This window comes from Schistocerca serialis, chromosome 8, assembly GCF_023864345.2.
Source record: "Schistocerca serialis cubense isolate TAMUIC-IGC-003099 chromosome 8, iqSchSeri2.2, whole genome shotgun sequence".
Lineage (NCBI taxonomy): Eukaryota > Metazoa > Arthropoda > Insecta > Orthoptera > Acrididae > Schistocerca > Schistocerca serialis.
The window spans coordinates 501,182,018-501,206,899 of record NC_064645.1 but is presented as its reverse complement, the minus strand read 5'-3'; the positions used below and the strand labels follow the sequence as shown (position 1 = coordinate 501,206,899).

Genomic DNA, 24,882 nt, shown 5'->3' with positions numbered 1-24,882 from the left:
GTTGCAATATGCTTGGGACAACAGTACATTTTCAGGCAGACAAACTTTCGAAATTACAGTAGTTACAATTTTCAACAACAGATGGCGCTGCGGTCTGGGAAACTCTATAGTATGATATTTTCCACATATCCACCATGCGTAGCAATAATATGGCGTAGTCTCGGAATGAAATTACCCGAAACCTTTGACAATGTGTCTGGCGGAATGGCTTCACATGCAGATGAGATGTACTGCTTCAGCTGTTCAATTGTTTCTGGATTCTGGTGGTACACCTGGTCTTTCAAGTGTCCCCACAGAAAGAAGTCACAGGGGTTCATGTCTGGCGAATAGGGAGGCCAATCCACGCTGCCTCCTGTATGTTTCGGATAGCCCAAAGCAATCACACAATCATCGAAATATTCATTCAGGAAATTAAAGATGTCGGCCGTGCGATGTGGCCGGGCACCATCTTGCATAAACCACGAGGTGTTCGCAGTGTCGTCCAAGGCAGTTTGTACCGCCACAAATTCACGAAGAATGTCCAGATAGCGTGATGCAGTAATCGTTTCGGATCTGAAAAATGGGCCAATGATTCCTTTGGAAGAAATGGCGGCCCAGACCAGTACTTTTTGAGGATGCAGGGACGATGGGACTGCAACATGGGGCTTTTCGGTTCCGCATATGCGCCAGTTCTGTTTATTGACGAAGCCGTCCAGGTAAAAATAAGCTTCGTCAGTAAACCAAATGCTGCCCACATGCATATCGCCGTCATCAATCCTGTGCACTATATCGTTAGCGAATGTCTCTCGTGCAGCAATGGTAGCGGAGCTGAGGAGTTGCCGCGTTTGAATTTTGTATGGATAGAGGTGTAAACTCTGGCGCATGAGACGATACGTGGACGTTGGCGTTATTTGGACCGCAGCTGCAACACGGCGAACGGAAACCCGAGGCCGCTGTTGGATCACCTGCTGCACTAGCTGCGCGCTGCCCTCTGTGGTTGCCGTACGCGGTCGCCCTACCTTTCCAGCACGTTCATCCGTCACGTTCCCAGCCCGTTGAAATTTTTCAAACAGATCCTTTATTGTATCGCTTTTTGGTCCTTTGGTTACATTAAACCTCCGTTGAAAACTTCGTCTTGTTGCAACAACACTGTGTTCTAGGCGGTGGAATTCCAACACCAGAAAAATCCTCTGTTCTAAGGAATAAACCATGTTGTCTACAGCACACTTGCACGTTGTGAACAGCACACGCTTACAGCAGAAAGAGGACGTACAGAATGGCGCACCCACAGACTGCGTTGTCTTCTATATCTTTCACATCACTTGCAGCGCCATATGTTGTTGAAAATTCTAACTACTGTAATTTCGAAAGTTTGTCCGCCTGAAAATGTACTGTTGTCCCAAGCATATTGCAACAAACGGTGTATTTCTATCGCTGCTCGTTTAGTTTTTATTGCCGTTTCAAATATACCGGTCACTTTTGAAACACCCTGTATTTACAGGCACTTTATGTGTCATATCATGCGCAGCTAGTCGCTGGAAGCATGGTGCTGGTGAAAATGCTTGGAATTTATACAGATTTTGCTGTTATGCAAATAACTAAATCATTGCGGTGGTATTTTGTTACTTAGACAGTATGCAATTCCAGAAGTTATATGTAACATAATAAAACCACTACCTTTTATTTTTATGCATAACAAGTAAGACTATATATAAATTCCAACTATTTTCACTGGATCCTCTATTCCAGCAACTAGCTGCATCTGGTACAAAACATAAACTCCCTGTAAATACGTAACATCTGAAGATAAGCATGCTGTGGCTCGAAAGTTAGTTCATGGAAGAACAAGAGTGCCTTTAAATTAATAATAATAAAAGCAGTAACAGTGCAAAGCATCCAATATTTTAACCACGGCTGCAGGCTCAGTGTCCATTATGGATAAATCTATTAACATGCAAGCAAAAAGGAAGTACACGAAGATAAGCTGGGAGGTATGATACTGCAACAAGACTTTCACTGAGCACTGAAACACCAAAGTCAAAACAACGCCCTTTGTACATGGAACTCCATCACAACCAAAATGCTTGGGAAAGCTTAAAAACTAATGATTAACAGTGTGTGCCATCAAGCAGGAAATAAATTTGTTTGTATTTACTTAAATGGATTTCATCACAGCTGTTGCATTTTCAATGTGCACTTTTTTTTAAAAAATACCTTCTGAAAATATCATATTCCAGTAAAAACAAAGGTACATAGTGTCTGTGTCAAAAATTTGTACATTGTTTTCGGTTATTTTCTAATATTACGGGAAGATAATTTAAAGCTTGGGCTTCTCTTTCTCCTGCACAGTGACTCTTTAACAGTACTTTTTTTTTTAATTAACATCATCAGTTATGGGAAAAAAAATCTGATAAGAAAAAAAAAGGGCGGGGGATGGGTGGTATGTGTTTAAGCAGTACTACTCCTCTCCCCTGCCGTGTTTTGAAGTTTATGTATGATGTATGTGCATTATTTGCATCAAAATACCGTTACATAATATGCATTTCCTGAATCTACCTTGCTGATTTAGTTTTTATACTGAAAAGTCCATTAAAATGGATGGCGAAGTGTGTTAAAATAGTGTTAACATACACAGTAGGTCACGCGACAGGTCAGTGTGTTAGCGAACTTTATCTAGAATTCACATTTGCTGGTTTTGGCAAACAGCAAACAAATTATCGTCTTCCACCTAACCTAGACCTCAGGCTACGTTACAGATCAATCCGTCACCAAAACGAAGTCCTCGGGGATGGAGCCAATTTCACACTCGTGCCCGTTCAAACAGTTTTGCTTCATTTCCCGAAGGAAAAACAGCATTGTTACCTCGAGCTTTATAAACCGCTGTTCTGCCTACCTCCCAACCCTTCTTCGAAATCCAGTTCAAATTATACCAAATGGCTGGCCAAATATTATACACTCACAAGTATATATATGTGCTTTTGTAAATACTATACAAAACTAGATAAACTTGTCATTGAAAAAAAAAATATGCATGAGTGAACAAATAATTATAAGTTCGATTTATTTGGACGACAAATAAAACTTTAAGAGGCAATTCACTCTTCGTATCAATAGCAACAAAACCTTCAATGCATTGCTACTTCCGCATCTCCACACATTTTATTGCATGCTCCCGATGATATCCGCATACATTAACTTTCCAGCAGCGCGTATCCGCATACACTACATGGCTGCCCTCTTGCGGCCAATGTTCGAACATCGTGTGCCAGCATATTCTATGGACTAGGTTTGACCATTCAGATCGCTAGTTGTGTCCATTTTGTTAGGTGATTGGAGAGTATCTCATATTCGCAGTGATTGGTGCTGGGACAGTTCTTACAAACGCGGGTTTTGTAATTCTACTGTGTAAAATGCTGTAACTACATATCTGCAAATAAATAAAACTGATAAGGAAGTGTGCACACCACCAATCATGTCCGTTTTCTTCGTAAATACGTACGTATGCTTGTTGACAAGATGGCCAAGAGTGTAACACGTTTATAGCCTTTTAAATACGTGTGGTTGACAAATGCATTTTGACGTGAGAACGTATGATTGTCATAACAATGTCGGATGTGCACTGTCAGGATATATTTGTAAATAAGCGTGACGGATTGACATAGTCTGGACGACACAATAAATTTACGTTTTGTTGATTCCAGCGCTGAAGGGGAGAGTGAGCCTGATGCATCTTCAGATGGTAATTCAAACCCACAAGCGCAGTCGGAGGCACATCAGGCATTGGCTACGTTTTGGGATCGTGTTACAGATGAAATAAAAAAGATTGGAACTGTGAGTACGACGATGAAATTAGGCAAAACGTCAATTTTCATCCGCACCAGTGTAATTTTTTCCCAGTTCTTCAAATTAATAAACCTGTTCAGATGGTTAAGCCGAATTTCCTCATTACAGATGGACTTGAAAACGCAAGCACTGCCTTTAGCCAGAATTAAGAAGATAATGAAATTAGATGAAGATGTTAAAATGATAAGTGCCGAGGCGCCAATGCTATTTGCTAAGGCTGCTGAAATCTTCATTCATGAATTAACGTTAAGAGCATGGATACATACTGAGGACAACAAGAGGAGGACATTACAGGTAATATATTTCTTGTTTGATGACGTTAATGTTCACATTACAGTAGAAGTATTCCATGGTCTCTGGAGAGTGGTCCCTGGGATGTGGAAACGATTTTAAGGCACATTTTATTTATTTTGAGTGCAGTAGCATGAAATGACTTCACATTTCTGTGTTTCAGTATTAGTTGTAGTTATAAAATATTGCAAAACTAAATATAAGAGTTCCTGTTAAAATATAGTCTTCAATGGACTTGGAGTTGCTCAAGCGTAAGCTCTTTAATTAATTTATAAATTTCTTTACATTATTAATGTGCTCAGGTAGATTGTTAAATACATGTTTACCTACAATGATTCCATTCTGTACTAACATTAACCCCTTTGTGGAAGTTGTTTTTCGTCTAGGGTTATATTCATGCTTTTCACTGTTTTTGTGAAAAGCGAAATGCTGATGACGAAGGGTATTAATGAATATAACTCAAATTTCTGTCGACGATGATTCCATAACTCATTAGTGAATGGAAAAATTTGAAACAAACTTTTTTTTCATTTTTAAATTGCCTTTAGCAGTAATTATGTGCACTGCAGATGTAGCTTAATCATTAATTCCTGTACTGCAGTTGTTTTCACCCACACTTGTGTCCTGAATTCAAGAATGACTCTGCCAGAGACGTGGTTCCTGCAGAGACATGGTTCATTTTAAGATGGGAGTTTCTAAGGCATTACATTGACTAAGAAAACCAGTATTTTTGTTAATTTTATAATGAATCTACAAGACTTTTAAAGAGCTGTAGACTACAGTAGACCATTAGGGTGCTAAGATGTAACGATAGAAACATGGTTTGTTGAATGACAAATTGTGAGAGTACATGTAAACATCTGCTGATGAAATGTGGTAAATATAAGAAATGATCCATTATATGTACACAGATAAAGATTTTCCTTCTTCAAGTATCTGTTCTTGCTTACATAAGTTGTTACAGAGGCACTTGTAGGTTGTTGTTGTTGTGGTCTTCAGTCCTGAGACTGGTTTGATGCAGCTCTCCGTGCTACTCTATCCTGTGCAAGCTTCTTCATCTCCCAATACCTACTGCAACTTACATCCTTCTGAATCTGCTTAGTGTATTCATCTCTTGGTCTCCCTCTACGATTTTTACCCTCCACGCTGCCCTCCAATGCTAAATTTGTGATCCCTTGATGCCTCAAAACATGTCCTACCAACTGATCCCTTCTTCTAGTCAAGTTGTGCCACAAGCTTCTCTTCTCCCCAATCCTATTCAGTACCTCCTCATTAGTTATGTGATCTACCCATCTCTGTAGCACCACATTTCGAAAGCATCTATTCTGTTCCTGTCCAAACTATTTATTGTCCATGTTTACATGCATGGCTACACTCCATACAAATACTTTCAGAAACGACTTCCTTGCACTTAAATCTATACTTGATGTTAACAAATTTTTCTTTTCCAGAAACACTTTCCTTGCCATTGCCAGTCCACATTTTATATCATCTCTACTTCGACCATCATCAGTTATTTTGCTCCCCAAATAGCAAAACTCCTTTACTACTTTAAGTGTCTCATTTCCTAATCTAATTCCCTCAGCATCACCCGACTTAATTTGACTACATTCCATTATCCTCGTTTTGCTTTTGTTGGTGTTAATATTATACACTCCTTTCAAGACGCTGTCCATTCCGTTCAACTGCTCTTCCAAGTCCTTTGCTGTCTCTGACAGAATTACAATGTCATCGGCGAACCTCAAAGTTTTTATTTCTTCTCCATGGATTTAAATATCTACTCCGATTCTTTTCTTTTGTTTCCTTCACTGCTTGCTTCAATATACAGATTGAATAACATTGGGGAGAGGCTACAACCCTGCCTCACTCTCTTCCCAACCACTGCTTCCCTTTCATGTCCCTCGACTCTTATAACTGCCATCTGGTTTCTGTACAAATTGTAAATAGCCTTTCGCTCCCTTTATTTTATCCCTGCCACCTTCAGAATTTGAAAGAGAGTATTCCAGTCAACATTGTCAAAAGCTTTCTCTAAGTCTACAAATGCTAGAAACACAGGTTTGCCTTTCCTTAATCTAGCTTCTAAGATAAGTCGTAGGGTCAATATTGCCTCACATGTTCCAACATTTCTACGGAATCCAAACTGATCTTCCCCGAGGTCGGCTTCTACTAGTCTTTCCATTCGTCTGTAAAGAATTTGCGTTAGTATTTTGCAGCCGTGACTTATTAAACTGATAGTTCGGTAATTTTCACATCTGTCAACACCTGCTTTCTTTGGGATTGGAATTGTTATATTCTTCTTGAAGTCTGAGGGTATTTCGCCTGTCTCATACATCTTGGTCACCAGATGGTACAGTTTTGTCAGGACTGGCTCTCCCAAGGCCATCAGTAGTTCTAATGGAATGTTGTCTACTCCCGGGGCCCTGTTTCGACTTAGGTCTTTCAGTGCTCTGTCAAACTCTTAATGCAGTATCATATCTCCCTTTTCATCTTCATCTACATCCTCTTCCACTTCCATAATATTGTCCTCAAGTACATTGCCCTTGTATAGACCCTCTATATACTCCTTCCACCTTTCTGCTTTCCCTTCTTTGCTTAGAACTGAGTTTCCATCTGAGCTCTTGATGTTCATACGAGTGGTTCTCTTTTCTCCAAAGGTCTCTTTAATTTTTCTGTAGGCAGTATCTATCTTACCCCTAGTGAGATAAGCCACTACACCCGTACATTTGTCCTCTAGCCATCCCTGCTTAGCCATTTTGTACTTCCTGTCGATCTCATTTTTAAGGCATTTGTATTCCTTTTTGCCTGCTTCATTTACTGCATTTTTGTATTTTCTCCTTTCATCAATTAAATTCAATATTTCTTCTGTTACCCAAGGATTTCTACTAGCCCTCGTCTTTTTACCTACTTGATCCTCTGCTGCCTTCCCTACTTCATCCCCCAAAGTTACCCATTATTCTTCTACTGTATTTCTTTCCCCCATTCCTGTCAATTGTTCCCTTATGCTCTCCCTGAAACTCTGTACAACATCTGGTTTAGTCAGTTTATCCAGGTCCCATCTCTTTAAATTCCTACCTTTTTTGCAGTTTCTTCAGTTTTAACCTACAGTTCATAACCAATAGATTGTGGTCAGAGTCCACATCTGCCCCTGGAAATGACTTACAATGTAAAACCTGGTTCCTAAATCTCTGTCTTACTGTTATATAATCTATCTGAAACCTGTCAGTATCTCCATGGTTCTTCCATGTATACAACCTTCTTTCATGATTCTTAAACCAAGTGTTAGCTGTGATTATGTTGTGCTCTGTGCAAAATTCTACCAGGCGGCTTCCTCTTTCATTTCTTATTCCCAATCCATGTTCACCCACTACGTTTACTTCTCTCCCTTTCCTGTGCCGAATTCCAGTCACCCATGACTATTAAATTTTCGTCTCCCTTCACTATCTGAATAATTTCTTTTATTTCATCATACATTTCTTCAATTTCTTCGTCATCTGCAGAGCTAGTTGGCATATAAACTTGTACTACTGAAGTAGGCATGGGCTTCCTGTCTATCTTGGCTACAATAATGCGTTCACTATGCTGTTTGTAGTAGGTTACCAGCACTCCTATTTTTTTTCATTCATTATTAAACCGACTCCTGCATTACCCCTATTTGATTTTGTATTTATAACCCTGTATTCGCCTGACAAAAAGTCTTGTTCCTCCTGCCACCGAACTTCACTAATTCCCACTATATCTAACTTTAACCTATCCATTTCCCTTTTTAAATTTTCTAACCTACCTGCCCAATTAAGGGATCTGACATTCCACACTCCGATCCGTAGAATGCCAGTTTTCTTTCTCCTGATAACGACATACCTCCGGAATATTTTACCCAAGAGGATGCCATCATCATTTAACCATACAGTAAAGCTGAATGCCCTCGGGAAAAATTACGGCTGTAGTTTCCCCTTGCTTTCAGCCGTTCGCAGTACCAGCACAGCAAGGCCGTTTTGGTTAATGTTACAAGGCCAGATCAGTCAATCATCCAGACTGTTGCCCCTGCAACTACTGAAAAGGCTGCTGCCCCTCTTCAGGAACCACACGTCTGTCTGGCCTCTCAACAGATACCCCTCCGTTGTGGTTGCACCTACGGTACTGCTATCTGTATCGCTGAGACACGCAAGCCTCCCCACCAACGGCAAGGTCCATGGTTCATGGACTTGTAGGCAAATAGTGTAATTGCAAAAAGAAAAATACTTTAACGTATTGAGTAACTAAATTAACTAGCATTGAAGTAGCCAATTGGATGACTGCACAGATAAATTCAAGCAGACCACCAAATACGGTTAGTGTCAGTTGATATTGTAGCATAGATGTTAGTGTGCGAGACTGTTACGCCTTTGGATTGAGTTCGAACCTTATTGCCATCACATGTCCAATGTTTATATTACTCAGACGATATTATGAAAAGGATATATTGATCACCATATAGTGGAGAAGACTTGCAACAAAAACCACAAACACACACTTTTACATTTTTAGCAGTCTTTGTTGTTGTACCTGTCTGCGGCTCAGCTACGTCACTGTATATATCCTTTTCATAATTTTGCTGCTGTCTGTCCTAGATTTTCCATTGTTTTGTATTGCCCTCCTGTTCAGTTTTAGGAAACCAAATGAAGAACACACTTGGCAACACCATCTCTGGCAGGCTGCTTGAATTTGCACACAAAATGGCGTAATTGACTGACACAGATACTAATTAACTCTGGAATGGTGTAACAAATTGAGTTTTTCTTAACACTATATTTCTCCGTGCAACCTTCCATGTAACAGGCTGTCTCTGACCATCCTGTAGAAGCAATTTATGATAGCTGCTGCAGTCTAAACCATTACTGATATTTGAGTAGTTGTGTAAGTATATCAAGCATAATTTTTTCCTGCACGTGGAGACATCATTACTTCCAAACTCATATACTTGTATCATTCATATTTCTTAATTTCTTCACCAAGCAAGGTGACGCAGTGGCTAGCACACTGGACTCGCATTCGGGAGGACGACAGCTCAATCCCGCATCCGGCCATGCAGATTTAGGTTTTCTGCGATTTCCCTAAATCGCTCCAGGCAAATGCTGGGATGGTTCCTTTGAAAGGGCACGGCCAACTTCCTTCCCCATCCTTCCCTAATCCGATGAGACCGATGACCTCGCTGTTTGGTCTCCTCCCCCCGAACGACCCAGCTCTTCAAGACAAGCAAACCTTTAATTTTCCTAATGTCCAGATTCCTGTCTGTTATTTCTATGTTTGTTCTAGATGTGTTCCTTCTACAAAATTTGTAACACAGTCGTATTCTCTAGTTTCACTCAATAAAAGAACATTTATTCTGACACTTTCATTTGTGTGGTACACAATAGATTGATTATATAACCTTAGTTGTTTATACCTAGAAGTTGATATCTTAATTCTGAATATTTTGTTGACAGAGCCATTGAAGAGTAATTCATTTAGGCAATCATGAGTCATGTGGTACTTTCTGATGATGCTGTGAGACTATGATGCAGCTGTTGCTAACAAGACAATTCTATTTGTGTTAGTATAGTGTAGATTTAATTTCTGGTTTTGTCTTGTTCTCCGTCAAATCTGCCAGTAAAAGAAGTCTCCGTTTCCTGCCCTTCTTTCTAAGTGTTCACTACTTAAATCAGATCTTTGAAAGCATTGGTTCTTCTGTAATATGAGAAGCCCTACTTTGGCAGCTCAGGTACTTTTTGTACAGATAGTGTCTTTCGGAAATGTATGTGTTGTTTACTAAAAGTGTTGGTCACATATTTGTATAATGTTAATGTCATTTCGAACAGGAAATTTTTTGTGCTCTGTGACAAATCGTCTTGTGTTCGTACATTTATGAACTCTCCTGTAGTAATTATAACAAGTCAAGGAGAACTTCAGAAGAGCATTAACTCTTCCTATGTGATTGCCAGTTTCTCCTAAACCCAGTTAAACCATTTCTGTGGTTATAATGGCTATGCTCACAGTCACCTAATGAAAACAAATTGCTATATTAACAGAACTGTAAAAGGTACACTGCTTTTCTATACATTAATACCCTCTGGCTTTACCTGTGAAATCATTCATATTTGTTGTGGATTTGTGTAATAAGTTATGCTCGTTAGACCCCAACACAAAGGAGAAACTTTGAAGAGAGCGATTAGAGGCTAGGCATGCATCAGTACACACAAGTAGCTGTAGTGCATGCCACACTAAATGCTGATTTATTGTATATTTCTTACTGTGCTAATAGTAATAAACAGCATTTTCATTATTGCAGACAGCCAAAAGAATGTTTGTGTGTGCATTAAGTTCTACTTTGAAAAAAAGTCACTGCTTTGCCATAGTATGATCCCTACTCTTTGTGGGGATATGGATATTTTCTTTGTTGCTTAGTGTAAGAATTCAGAGTGTTCACAGTTTAGTCTCTGTTGGTACTAGGGCTTTTGGTTGTTGCTTCGTGTGGTTTTCACTGTGTGTGCGTTTTTTTTGTTGGAGTGGGAAAATGTAGTGTATCATAGTTTGAATTCTACTATAAACATTTGGGCTTCTTTTAACTCATGGAGTTGGTCCACAGGTGATAGAATGGAAATGCTTACCATCTCCAGTAAGACTACAAACAGAAATGGCTTTCAGGATGCTTTGTGAGAAAAGCACAACTTAGATTTTGCGTGATCGATATTTTTGAAAATCATGCTGGATGACATCATTCCATTCGAAATGCCATTACAATTGAGCACAGAATGTACTGTAAGATTCTCTGACAAATGGATATCAAGGTTATTGGTCAGTAGTTATGGATCACTTCTGTTCCTCTTCTTGTAGACAGATGTTATCTGTGCTTTCTTCTAGCCACAGAACACAGTTTTTGTTCAAAAAAATCTGCGACTTATTGTGGTTTAAAGAGAAGTAAACTCACCCACAAATTCAGTGTAGAATCTGATAGGGATTCTTATCAAGCTCTGGAGCTCTGTTCAGTTTTAAAAATTTCAGCCTGTTCTCAGTGTCAGTGGGAGTATTATCTCCATTATTCATCTTTGCAGAGGTGCAAGAATTTAACTAGGGCAGTTGTCCTGGATCTTCCTTTTTCAAGAAACATGTGCATAAATATATGGTTTGTTGAATATCAATAATTCAAATGCACAGTGAGTTATGGTACCCCATAGGGAAGTGGCCATAAGCAATAACTAGATGATCGCCTAGTGCACTTAGTGTGTATACCTGGACCCCTCATTCAACATGTTGCAGAGGCTATTCAGACAGCCATTGACAGAAGAGGATGCAACTGTGTCCAGATTATGCCACACGTGGCAACAAATGATGTGCGTCATCTGGCCTCCGAAGTGATATTTTGATCACTCTACTGGATGGCATTGAAGGTTGAGAGCACCAGGCTTGTTCACAGTGCTATGGAGAAGCTCCTAATCTGCAGCATTATCCCCAAAACTGATTGTGGTGTCATTTTACTGAGTTCAGTGGAGGGCTTAAATAAGAGATTTCAAGGATCTGTAACAAGCTAGGCTGCAACCTCTTAGACTTAGACCATAAGCTTGAGTCTTGTAGGGTCACCCTAAATGGGCTAGGGGTACTATACATCTCAGAGGCTGCGGCCATGGTAGCTGTCTGTGTGTGAGATGGACACAAGGTGGAACAAAGTACAGAAATTTGAAGCACTCATAAAAAGCAGTGGAACTCGCATAATACTGAGTACAGAAGGTTGGCTAAAACCCAAAATTGACAGCAGTGAGAGTTATCATGTATATATCAAAAGAGGGTATTGGGAAGTGGAAGTAGTGCATTTATCACAGTAGAAAAGAAACTCCAAGCCATTGAGACAGAAACTGAAAGTGTGTCAGATTTCTTGAACAAGTTAGTACGGAAGGTGAACATAAACTTATTTGGATCCTTCTGTCAATCAGTAGAATCACTCCCAGACATAACTGTAAACTTTAGAGAGAAAAAATCTTAGTTCAGAAGATATTTCCTAACGGTACTGTTATAACTGGATAATGTTACGGTTTTGTAACAGATGGGCATGGAAAACATCCTGTAAAGCAATAGTAATGACTTTGACTGGTTGTGAGGTAATGGCTGCACTCAGTTGACAAGTAAAATGGCGATTCAGCCACACACAATGCAAAAACACTAGTTTAACACCTTTTGAAGAAGCATGCTTCCACAATCAGAAAAATCTACACACCAAGAACCTTCATTGCGTGAGTACATTGAGAAATGTTTATCCACACAAAGTTCTCCATTATATCCTTTATTTTTAAAATGTAAAAACTTATAAAAGAAACTCAAAAATCCTTAAAAATTTCACATGCACTTCACTAATAATTGGACAAAGGTCATTCAAAATAAGGTAAAGTGAATACAAGGATTATTTCAGCTTCATGATGATGAAAAGTCAGCTGTAGCCATGCATATTTATGAAACAGACCCTGTTTTGTTGGGAACTGAAGAGCATCTCAGTCTTGCACGTGCAAAATAAAGTTGGGAAACTGGATTTGCTGGAACAATTGGAAATCATGATACGTAGGACAGAAGATGAAAATAAGTTAAATGAACAGGTGACACAAATGAATTTTTTTTTAAATTTTTGGAATTGTTATAATTTTAATTTCAACTGCTTTAATTACTTGAAATGCAAGTCATATTAGTGAGACAGGTACCTTAGGAACTACTTACAACAGAAAGTTTAGAAACTAGCTCATGACGGAAATGTGTTAAATCTATTGGTAACAAATAAACTTGATTCCTTGCAGGATGTCAACACTGAAGCAGGTAACCACATAGCAGTTGGAAAAACTACGCTTACCAAAGTACAAACAACTAGAAAGATTGAGATGTTCAGTACACTGAATAGAGACAGTAGCATCATATCTCAAGGATGAACTCGAAACATTTAACTTGGAATATGAGTTATTGTGCCTCTATAGAAGGATAGTTGACCAAACACTGAAAAGATGTGTATCTAGTAGAACAGTTAGAGATGGGGTAGGGGATGGGAGGAGGGGCCTCTGTGGCTTACATTCTCTGCTGTATAGAAACAGCAACTACGGCACAGTGTGTGTGTTTGGGGGGGGGGGGGGGGGAGCAGTGGGCTGTAGATCTAAGTGATGCTAAATGAAATACATGAAGGACATATGAAAAAGAAATAATGATTAAACTGTTGATAGAAACACGTTTTAATTTCCACATGACAGGGTAACATTTGTTAATTGCATACCAGGTTTATGTTCCATGTTACAAACATTGCTCAGTGTGATTACTGTCTGCATCCCTGACAGCCTGGAAACATTCTAGAGATACTATATCACAAAGTTAGCAGCTCTTTCCAAACAGTGGACCATAGAATGTTCAGCTGTTGTGACACAGCTTATGTGCTGTTTGATGGTTGGGCAGTGCATCCAGCATTCTCACCCATGGCAACAATAACTTCAACAGTTTGTGGTGCTGTTGGGCACTCCGAAATTGCCAGTTAATTTGAACTTCCGAATCATGGTGGGGAAAGAGGGCCACTCCATATTCCTTTAATGTGTCGATACTTGCAAAGCAGGAGCACTATTGCCATTGTTTTGATAAATCAGCTTTACAAGTAAAGCCCTTTTCACTTTGTCCAGACCGATATTCATTGTCTGCAACTACAACTGTAACGCGCATTGATGCTTGTGTTCCAACCCTATGTCACCAAACGAGTACTGGCACCTAATGGCAGGATATTACACTAATACTGCTAACAATGCAAATTCTCTAACCCACAGTCTAAACAACATTCTTATTAAGCTGCAATTTTATGAAAAGGATAGATTACTACACACCATATAGTGGAAATTCTGAGCCACAGCTAGGCACAACAAAAAGGTCATGAAACAAGAATCTTCTGGCCAGATCAACTTGATTCCTTGGAGGGTGCCCACAGCCTTGACCCCACAGAATTATCTGTCTTTCCAAAGGCCTCACTCACCTTTTGCGCCACTCCCGAATTCAATCCTGCAAGATTTGTTAAAGAACTTCTCTCCTTCTCCCAGTCCCTACAGTGTAAACTCTTTTTTGCCACCAACTCTACCAGTTGGGCTCGTCCAAAGATCAGTGTTGAACTCTGCCTGACAGTTCACTCCTCTGTCCAACTGTGATCCCCCCCTGCCCTCAAATCACCCCTGTTAACTTTCCAGAATTTTTTAATTTTGAACCTTGCTTCACCATCGTACCCCAAATCCCTCAACATGGAAGCTAATCTTACATCCACAGAAATAACTTCAATCCACCACCTAAAAACTGATCCCAGTCTTATAATCGTACCAGCCGACAAAGACTCCACCACTTTTATTTTCAACCGCAAGGATTACCTGACAGAAGAACTCTGCCAGGTGTCAGATTCACCCACCTACAAACTCTGCCACTGTGACCCCATTCCAGAAAGCCAGCAGAATCTCCACTCTCTCCTCAAATCTTAGGCCCATCCCAGAACATCTTATAACTCTCCTGTCTGCTACTGCTATACCATAACCTTAAAGTAGGAGGCAGGTCGTGAAATATAATTATTTTGTTAAAGCAATTATGGTATAAAGCAACAGAGCAGTGTTACCCTCTGAGAGAAATTTTGTTATGTTGACCGTGTTGTACCTAACGGAGGTGGCTTATCGGAAAGAAAGTCAGAATTACATAAATATTTGAACAGTAACAAACGAAATTTTGCCTATCTGCACTGTTTAATGGATAAAGAAAACGGTCGCCAGCCTAACTAGGCAAGAGAATGATTAACATTCTCGTTCAAGAAAATAGTTATTAGTAATTTTAGTGGATAAACACAACCTATACTTTGTCACATGGGAGTGCAGTGAACTCTGACACATACATTTGTTTACGTTAAGAATGAAGCTAGCAGTTAGAGCAGCAGAAACTATTTGCAAAATTATAACAGATACCGAAACACACTATTACTTTCAGGGCTTACACAAAGTGAATGGTCTTTATAACATTACTATTAATATGCACTTCTAATACACAAGAGAGACAAACATGAGTATATAATGTTTCACAACTGCAGCTTTCTCACTTTTACTACAGCGAAAAACAATGTTGACAAAATTGCAAGAAACTGACTCACCTTTTAGAATTTACTACAGACAACAATGTGATCATTTGCTTTATAAGCCTCAGTCTTAAGAACTTTTAATTTTGAAGTTAGCAACAGCACTTTAATAAGCAGTTTTAATAGGAATATTTTCAGCGAACAACATTTGCTTTAACTCACTCTCTTGCCACCTTAATTTTAACTTTCTTTTTACTATGTTGAAGAGGAATTAATGAGCAAAATATTGGGCTTTAATGTTCTTTTAGTAAGGACACTCGGATATCACTTTAGCTCAAACAGAGAGGAACCTGAGAGGTGTTATGATGAGGGAAAAAAATCAGGGTAGGTACATAAATTCAGATAAAATTTACCTTGTATTTGAGCACATTAGCACATCCATTAAGCTGATCCTTCACTGTACATCATTATAGTATTACGTTACAGTGATTGCGCAACGTGGTGGCAACTGCATGTTGGTAGGTTGATTCGCAGACAGAATTGCTGGACTCTGTCATTTCTTGGTGGCGACGACAGATACAAATTCCAGAATAGTTCCAGCTATTTATCCATCCATCCGAGGCATTGGACAGCGGCAGGAAAAGCCTCTCTCGGAACCAGCACGATATGCAACATTTACATGACAGTGCACAGTTTGGTAGCTCCTCCCCGACCCGTAGCTCCTCCCCGACCCGTAGCTCCTCCCCGACCCGTAGCTCCTCCCCGACCCGTAGCTCCTCCCCGACCCGTAGCTCCTCCCCGACCCGTAGCTCCTCCCCGACCCGTAGCTCCTCCCCGACCCGTAGCTCCTCCCCGACCCGTAGCTCCTCCCCGACCCGTAGCTCGTCCCCGACCCGTAGCTCGTCCCCGACCCACTATCAGTTCCACCTTTTCTACTTAGGCCAACCACAATTTGCGCGCGCTACACAGTTCCGTTCCCGAGGGGAACCACAACAACTTTTACATACAGAATAACTAAGAATCTTAAGTGAGGATCAGCAGTTTACATAACAGCAACCAAATGCATTAAATAAAACAAAACATTTACACATATTGACATCTCTACAAAAAATTATTCACACAAAATTACAATTATATACAGTAAGTTTTGTTCCCTCCAAATGGGACAAAGCGTTTAAATGAAAGATGTGCTACACAGCATACAATCAAATCATGACATCAAAGTTTTAACAAAGAAAGGAGTATACAATTTTGTGTTCTCTATTCTATCAAAAACATTTACAGAAGCTCAATGATGTAGCATTAAATGAAACAAAAGCAAAATAAATCCGTACAGCATTAGAGCTATGGTGTTACAATCTCCCGAAAGTCCATCTCTCTCCTCACCCCTACCACTCCCTGCACTCCTACCTTCTACGCGCTTCCTAAAGTCCATAAACCCATCCACCCAGATTATATGATAGCGGAACAAACACTGGTAGCAGTTACTTCTGTAAAATATCTGGGAGTATGCGTGCGGAACGATTTGAAGTGGAATGATCATATAAAATTAATTGTTGGTAAGGCGGGTACCAGGTTGAGATTCATTGGGAGAGTGCTTAGAAAATGTAGTCCATCAACAAAGGAGGTGGCTTACAAAACACTCGTTCGACCTATACTTGAGTATTGCTCATCAGTGTGGGATCCGTACCAGATCGGTCTGACGGAGGAGATGGAGAAGATCCAAAGAAGAGCGGCGCGTTTCGTCACAGGGTTATTTGGTAACCGTGATAGCGTTACGGAGATGTTTAATAAACTCAAGTGGCAGACTCTGCAAGAGAGGCGCTCTGCATCGCGGTGTAGCTTGCTCGCCAGGTTTCAAGAGGGTGCGTTTCTGGATGAGGTATCGAATATATTGCTTCCCCCTACTTATACCTCCCGAGGAGATCACGAATGTGAAATTAGAGAGATTAGAGCGCGCACGGAGGCTTTCAGACAGTCGTTCTTCCCGCGAACCATACGCGACTGGAACAGGAAAGGGAGGTAATGACAGTGGCACGTAAAGTGCCCTCCGCCACACACCGTTGGGTGGCTTGCGGAGTATCGATGTAGATGTAGATGTGGCTGGTTACTGTGCCTCTACTGAGATAATCTCTACTCTCGTAGACCACAATCTTCAGTGTATCACCTGCACATATGCAGCTCCTGCTCCCAACCTCTTGCCTCATGGCTCATATCCCTGTAACAGGCCTAGATGGCAAGACCTGTGCCTTACATCATCCTTCCACCACCTGCTTCCAGTCCAGTCACAAGCATCACCTATCCCATCAGAGGCTGGGCTACCTGTAAAGTCAGTCGTGTGATCTACAAGCTAAGCTGCAACCACTGTGCTGCATTCCACATGGGCATGATGACCACCAAGCTGTCTGGTAGCATGAATGGCAACCGACAAACTGTGGCCAAGAAACAGCTGCGCCGTCCAGTGGCTGAGCACACTGCCCAACACAACATTCTCCATTTTAATGACTGCTTCACAACCTGTGCCATCTGACTCCTGCGTACCATCAGCTTTAGTGAATTGTGCAGCGATAACTCTCTCTTCAATATATCTTATGTTCCTGTAACCCTCCTGACCTCAATCTTTAAGTCATTGTCCTACACCCGCCTATCCCCTTCCCTGTTCATACTCCAGCACTATAGAGCCCTCTACTCCACCTACTCACCCACCATCTTTTTACTTCTCTCCTTCTATTCCACTGCCCCCCCCCCCCCCTCCGTCTAACCTCCCTACTTGCACCTACCTGCCCTACCCTCTCTCCGCCTCATCCCTGTATGCTCCCACAAGCAGTGCTTTACCATCCTGCCCACCCCAGCCTCCTCCTTACCCCCACCATCATGACTGCTTCTCCCATCATGTGCTGCTGCTCACAGTCTGGTCTCAGCAGCCAGAGACTGTGGTCATGTGCATGTGAGTTGTGTTTCACTGAGTTTGCATGTGTATGTTGTCTAATTCTGAAGAAGGCCTTTTTGGTTGAAAGCTTATTTGTTTGACTGCCCACCCCAGCCTCCTCCTTACCCCCACCATCATGACTGCTTCTCCCATCATGTGCTGCTGCTCACAGTCTGGTCTCAGCAGCCAGAGACTGTGGTCATGTGCATGTGAGTTGTGTTTCACTGAGTTTGCATGTGTATGTTGTCTAATTCTGAAGAACGCCTTTTTGGTTGAAAGCTTATTTGTTTGACAGTCTTTGTGTTGTGCCTATCTGAGGCTCAGCGTCTCCCCCATATGATGAGTAATGATCTATCGTTTTCATAATATTGCGTTATTCCATCCTGCATTTTCCATTGTTTGATATCTATAAAGTTGGGTACCCAGACGGTAAATAGTTTCCCTTATACACCGGCTCAAATAGCGAAAGTTTAATTGTAACTACCCTGTTGATATTAGTGTCAGTGGCATTAGGAAACAACTAAAATCACTGAAATTGAACAGGTCACTAGGTCACAATTGAACCTTATTGCTCGTGCTATATTTTAATAACATGTTATACAATTTTAGTAGTAACCTGAGTCTTTTGTGGATGATACAGTTACGTATAATGAATTTACTTACTTTTAAGGGCTTCCCCATTCTTCTACAGTTGCCCAGTATTCCCACTCATCACATTTCACGATCGTGGCAGTTTTCCTTTTTCAGGTCTCTCTTTCTCGTTGTTCCAATGCTCTGCGTGTTACTCTTGGCTGTCCGTGCTCCCTTCTTCCTGGCGCGACGATTCCAGGTTTGCTTTCAGCTACTGTCCTTCCACCATTCACCATACATGGTGATAAATTGAAGAACTCAGTTCTTTGCGTGACTGGTCATTCCATATGTATTATCTCCATAATTTCCTCATTTCTTCTCCTCTCTGTTCTGGATATCTTTGCTGTCTTCCTCATCCCATCCATCTCTACTGCCTGTCCTCTACTTTTCTGTTGCTGCCCCAGGGTCCATCCTTCTGCGCCATATGTTAGTGCACTTTTCACTACTGTTTGCAAAATCCTCTTCTTTGCTTCTTTTACTCCACTTAATTCCATTTAGCAACTAATTGCTCCTCTACTCTGTTGGATCCTGCGTTCCGCAGTTCCTTGACAGCTTCCTAAGGAGTTTCTAAATCTACAAATGTAAGTTGTGCTTCCTGAGTCTTAGAGCATGTCCTCTCACTTATTTGTCTAAGGCTAAAAATATGATCAACATCAGAGTGTCTGACTGTAAAATCTGCCTGGTCCTCTTGCATATTTCCTTCAATCTCATTCTCCAACCTATTTTTCAGTATAGTGCTAAAAAGTGTGCTGATGAATGTCATAACACTAATTCCCCTATAACTGTGTGTATGCTTCTTGTTCCCTTGTTGTAGCAATAGCAGATACGTATGATGCCCACCACTCTCTTGGTACTTCCCCTCCCTCCGCAGTTTGATAGAGCAATTTACATATAAGTCTCACAATTTGAGGGGGGGGGGGGGGGGCATATTTTCACAGTTCCATCTTAACTGCTCCCAGTCCAGTTGCCTTTTCATTTCTCGCCTTTTGAGCACCTCATTTACATCTTCCTCTTGTGAGCTTCTTTATTACCTAATGTACTGCTTTTGTTGTAGACTTCTATCACATGGTATCTTCTCTCTTCCACCAGAAGTTCTTCAGAGTGCTTTTTCCACTGTGCAATAGGTGTAGTTTGTATCGTGAGTGTGAGCTTACTACTCATTTTTATCTTCCTTATCATCCTCCACACCTCTGGCAATCTATATCCAAGCAAATGCTGTATTTCTCCATATACTCTTCCCCAAAACAATCAATACTTCCTTGTTAATTTAATTTCTTAGCCCTTTGTTTCCATACCTTGTATCTATTCCAGAGCTTAACCGAATGCGATAGTTTCTTCTTTTCCTCAACCACCTCCAACAACTCCATGGTAATCCATTCAGTTCTTACTCTTCTCTCCCTTTCTCTTCTTAAAGCCTCCTCCACTGCTTCCTCAATCAACTGTTTCAGGTGACTGTTTAGCTCATTGACACTCTAGTCATCCACAGATTTAATCTGCTTATACAAACATTTGACACTTTCTTCCTGTAGCAAATGAGTCCTATATTTTGGTTCCTATATAGTTCTACTTTTCCACTTCCAGTATCCTCCTTTTCTCCTCCTGTTTTATCTTGGTCGTAATCGGAAAACCAATTTTTGAAGTAATGATAAAAATGATTGAAGCCACACACCATTTCTCTTTTTACTCTAATGTCTCATACTGAACCTTAATTACCTCCTGCCTTGCACTATTACATAGTCTATAATTGATATTAGTTTCCTTGACGAATTTGCTTAAGTGTATTTATGTATACTATGTGATCAAAAGTATCCGGACACCCCCAAAAAACATACATTTTTCATATTAGGTGCATTGTGCTGCCACCTACTGCCAGGTACTCCATATCAGCAATTTAAGTCCCTCATTTTAAAAATTTGCATCTATTCAGCAGCCCCATCTTGTAAACCATTGAAGTGTCTGTCTTTCTTGTTGGGGCCATATACCCTAATTAATTTCATTTTTATTCCATTGTTACACTGTTCATCCTACAAAATATGGTCTCCAATTATTTCTTGCCAACAGCATAACTATTTTCATTGTTTCCATTTTTTAAATTATATTCTCAATTTTTCTACTAATCCGTATTTTTTTCCCCCAAAAACAGTCCTTGTCCTTAACCAGAATCAATGCCTTTTGATCAATTTGGCTATTTTAATTTGTTTGGGAGACACAGCAAAACCTGTTTTTACTGGGGTGGGAGGCCAACCCCTAACTTAGTGTCTCAGTCCCCCTCCCCCTCCCTCCCATCCCCTTCTCAATCGTATCTTATCAAGGTGATAAAGGAAAGTTCAGGATCAGATAAAGGAGAAGGTGGAACATTGAGAGATAACGTTTGTATGGCTCCTCTGCAAGGTGCATCCCCAGTGTGGGAGACTCTGCCAGTAGCTACACCAGTGCCCATATAGCCATCTGCTTCATTGTAACCCACAAACCCTCTTGCCCCCACAGACAGTGCTACTTTAATGTGGTGTCGGGTAAAAGCTGCACAATCCTTCAAGGGGCTCACAACTCTTTTGTGAGTACATGTGCGGCAAACACAGGGCCCCAAGCTATTGTGACACCTACTTCCTTTCCTGTGCTGCAATCTCTCGTCTCTGAGTATCCTTCCTTCTCTTACTCTATTTCCCAAGCTGGCAGCCTTTAATGTCAGTCCTGCTAATCCCTAGGTTTTGCTTTCCTCTCTCAGAATATTCGTTCATTCATCACTTTTTGGTTGAAGTGATTTTTGGTCTCCTCCTGGGTCTGACCTTCATTTTCCAAATTTTTTGTGTAGTGTTGACCCAATAAAGACACACACATTAAATTGTGCCTACTGCATGCAGTGTTAAAGTTCATATAAACACAGTACCTGCATAGGACCTTATATGCACTTCAAAGCCAAGCCATAGATGATCCAGTGTGATAGTGTTGTTATGTACCCTTGATCACACTGCTGGTACCTGAGCTGCTAGTTTCCCACACATGCCAAGGAGTAAATGTTGCACATCTTCTGGGGGGCATCAGGAGTCCTGGTAGTGGTCATTGTGCCAGATGGCCTTTGCTGCAGCTGAGCAGTGCCACTGCAGACAGCCCTTGATCGATGTGAGTGGCACCAGGGGAAACTTTTGCGCAAGAAATGTATTACATTGCACCAAAACAATGGCTGTTGTGATCTAACCATCTCATCAGACAGATAAAGAAATTCCAGTGTGAACAGTTATAACTGTACTGTTTTCTCTATCCTGGCTACCACATAGGAAGAGGGACGAGCCAGATGTCAGGGAGTGAAACAATTTATCCAATACTCAGTGTGTACTCGAACTCATGGGAATACTTTTACAAAGCCATTATTTTTTGGGAACATATTGAAGATAAGTTTGGATAAGTTGAGTCATGGGGAAAAATGCACAATGGACCGCTGTTGATTAAAGCGGCTTCTGCTGCACAGCCTACAGCTCTTCAGACATGCAAACTTCTGGGCGACATACCAGTGACCATTGCTCCACACACAACTATGAATATGGTCCAAGGAATCATCTTCCACAGAGACCTCATGCACAAGACACAGGCACCTACAGGCTAATCTCAAGCAGCGCAAGTCTCTGACAAGTCCAGAAAGTTCCTAAAGATAATCAAACGAGTACAGGCACCTTTATCTTAGCCTTTAAATAAAATGTCCATCCAGAAAAAGTTTAAATCATGCTGTCCAGGTATGACACAAAGCATTATGTCCCACCACCTGTGAGGTACTTCTGATGCTTATAGTTCGGCCATGTTCATGCTGCGGCACAGTTGACCCAAAATGCGGCAACTGCGAATGATTACTCGACAAAGCTAGTCCTTGTGAACAACTGTCTTTGTGTGTCAGTCACATGGAGCAATATCTCCACGTCCAGCGGTCTGCCCATTCTTCAAGAAATAAAATAAAATACAGGAATATAAATCTGTCGACCACCTATCGTAGAATAATATGAACACCTACATCCTCTTGAGGTGATGATCAATAAAGTGAAAGTCACAGCCAACACACACGTTACTTCAATTATTTCCGAATCAGTTATCCCACCCTCCTCCTCTCTTATGGTTTCTGCGGCATCATCTCCAATAACCACTTTCCGCACCAGGCTGGAGAAGCAGCTTCCTCCTCTGGTGTCTACCACTGGCAGGACTCCCTCTTGGTACCCTCTCCCCAGAAACCCACGTATCTGAGGCACGACACCAGCCAATGGCAGAAGGAACTGTGGCCTGGAGTCCCAGGTCTGCCTGCTCTTCATTGCATATATGTCCTCATTGCTTATATGCCCTCACAGTAATCTCACCCACCAAAGGCTGCAAATGGGGAGGGGGGGGGGGGGGGGGGGAGATGAGGAGGAGAATAATTGGGGCAAGACTGCTCAAGTGACCCTGCTGGAAGTATCAGATCTCCCTGCACTATCAGATGCTGAACCAATCCTCATGGGTATGGTTCCATCCCATCCATGACAGGCAGTGATCCTGGGCCGTGACCAGTCCTCCTGGCTCCTACATGTCTAATCTGGATACCCATAATGTGATCATTCAGTGTAGCTGTAAGGAATATTACTGTCAATTGCCAGAACAACAACACCTTATTTACTCCTCTCTGCAATTTATGTTGCTCCATAAGTAACACACTTCACAGATGACCATTCACAGCCACTCTGTGGTTATCGTACATTCTGCTGGAAATGTACAAGCCATGAGAGGGCATCTGGAGGGGTCTGCATATTGGTTCACATACCACTTTTGAAGCAGTAGAAGTATGGGTGCAGGTGACCTCAGCGATCACCATTTGCAATGTTTACTTACCTCCTGGTGGGCCACTTACTTACATTGAGTCACCCACTTCAATCCAACAACTTCCCGCCACCCTTTTTCCTCTTTTTTTTTTTTTTTTTTGGGGGGGGGGGGGGTACCAGTTTGTTTGGAAGGGGCCTTCTACTTGACCAGATTCTTACCAACCATTATCTGTGTCTCCTCAATGATGGTACTCCTACCCCTTCCAGTGCCGCCTGTGGCATCTTTTCAGTTGTTAGTTGAACCATCTCTTCCCCCAATCATGTGGCTTTACCACATTGGTCACTACATTATTATCTGTGTAACAGTGACCACTTTCTGGTAATCCTGTCACTTCCTTGCCACTCTCAAATGGACCAACTGCCATGTTGGGTGCTTCGAAGAACCAGCTGCCAATTGTATGCCTCTGTCAGATTGCACTGATAAGATTGTGTGAGATGTCTCTGGCATGATCACTCTTGCCGCTGGAACTGCTATTCCCCTTTCTAGAGGTCCCCTCCCTCAACAGCTGGTGCCACCGTGGACCAAAGACGTTGCAATAGCTGTTCAGGATCGCTGAAGGGCCTTGCAACATTTCAGGCGCAGACCAATCTTAACAATTTTCTGTGACTTTGTGCTAAGTGTCGCTATCTAATTAAACTTGGTAAGAAGGAATGCACCTGTGGTGTAGAAGTAGTGTCCCAGGTTTGAACCCAGCCAATGTATAAATTTTCAATTAAAAAATTATCAGCAGTGGTGGCCGAAGACTTCCAGCGTGAGTTCACTCTCATTCTGCCAATGGCTGTTTGAAAGAGGGCAGAGGAGTGGACAGAGGTTCAGGGTACTCTGTTTCATTTGGGGTGGGAAACTACTCCTGAAAGGTGTAAGAATCAGCAATGATCAACAAGCAAATTGATTTTGGCTAGTGACTAGCCATTATCAGTGCACTGTTTCATAATATCAGTATATGTCCTAGTATGTCAGTCTCCTGTTGTTCGGATTTCTGTCACAGTTCATTCAAGGCTTAAGTGCATCCACATTCCTAATGGAAGGTAACTTGATGAAGAAACTAGGATTCCTGGTCAGATACAGAGTAATACCAACAGCAGCAGAAAAAATTGTTATAGGGGTAGAAGTTGTTATGAATAGGAAGGTAGGGCAGAGTTTGAGCTATTGTGAATAGTTAAGTGATACCCCTATCATCATCACATTTGACAGCAAATCAGCACCAACAACAATAGTTCAGGTATACATACCAATGTCGCAGCCAGAAGATGGAGAGAAAGTATGTGAGGATACTGAATAGGTAATTCAGTACATAAAGTAATATAAAAAT

The 24,882-nt window shown here is 41.3% G+C and overlaps 1 protein-coding gene across 3 annotated transcripts in view; it reads left to right on the top strand.

Moving 5' to 3' along the window:
- Positions 1–3,246: 3,246 nt before the first annotated feature.
- The window catches only part of LOC126416103 (nuclear transcription factor Y subunit gamma-like), a 47,993-nt gene continuing 26,357 nt past the window's right edge, over positions 3,247–24,882 (top strand). The window contains exons 1-3 of one of the 3 annotated variants that reach the window (XM_050083601.1): positions 3,247–3,474; positions 3,681–3,810; positions 3,931–4,116. In XM_050083601.1, coding sequence (XP_049939558.1) covers positions 3,452–3,474; positions 3,681–3,810; positions 3,931–4,116 — 339 coding nt within the window. In that variant the 5' untranslated portion in view covers positions 3,247–3,451. The other 2 variants (XM_050083602.1, XM_050083603.1) reach the window with 2 other exon arrangements.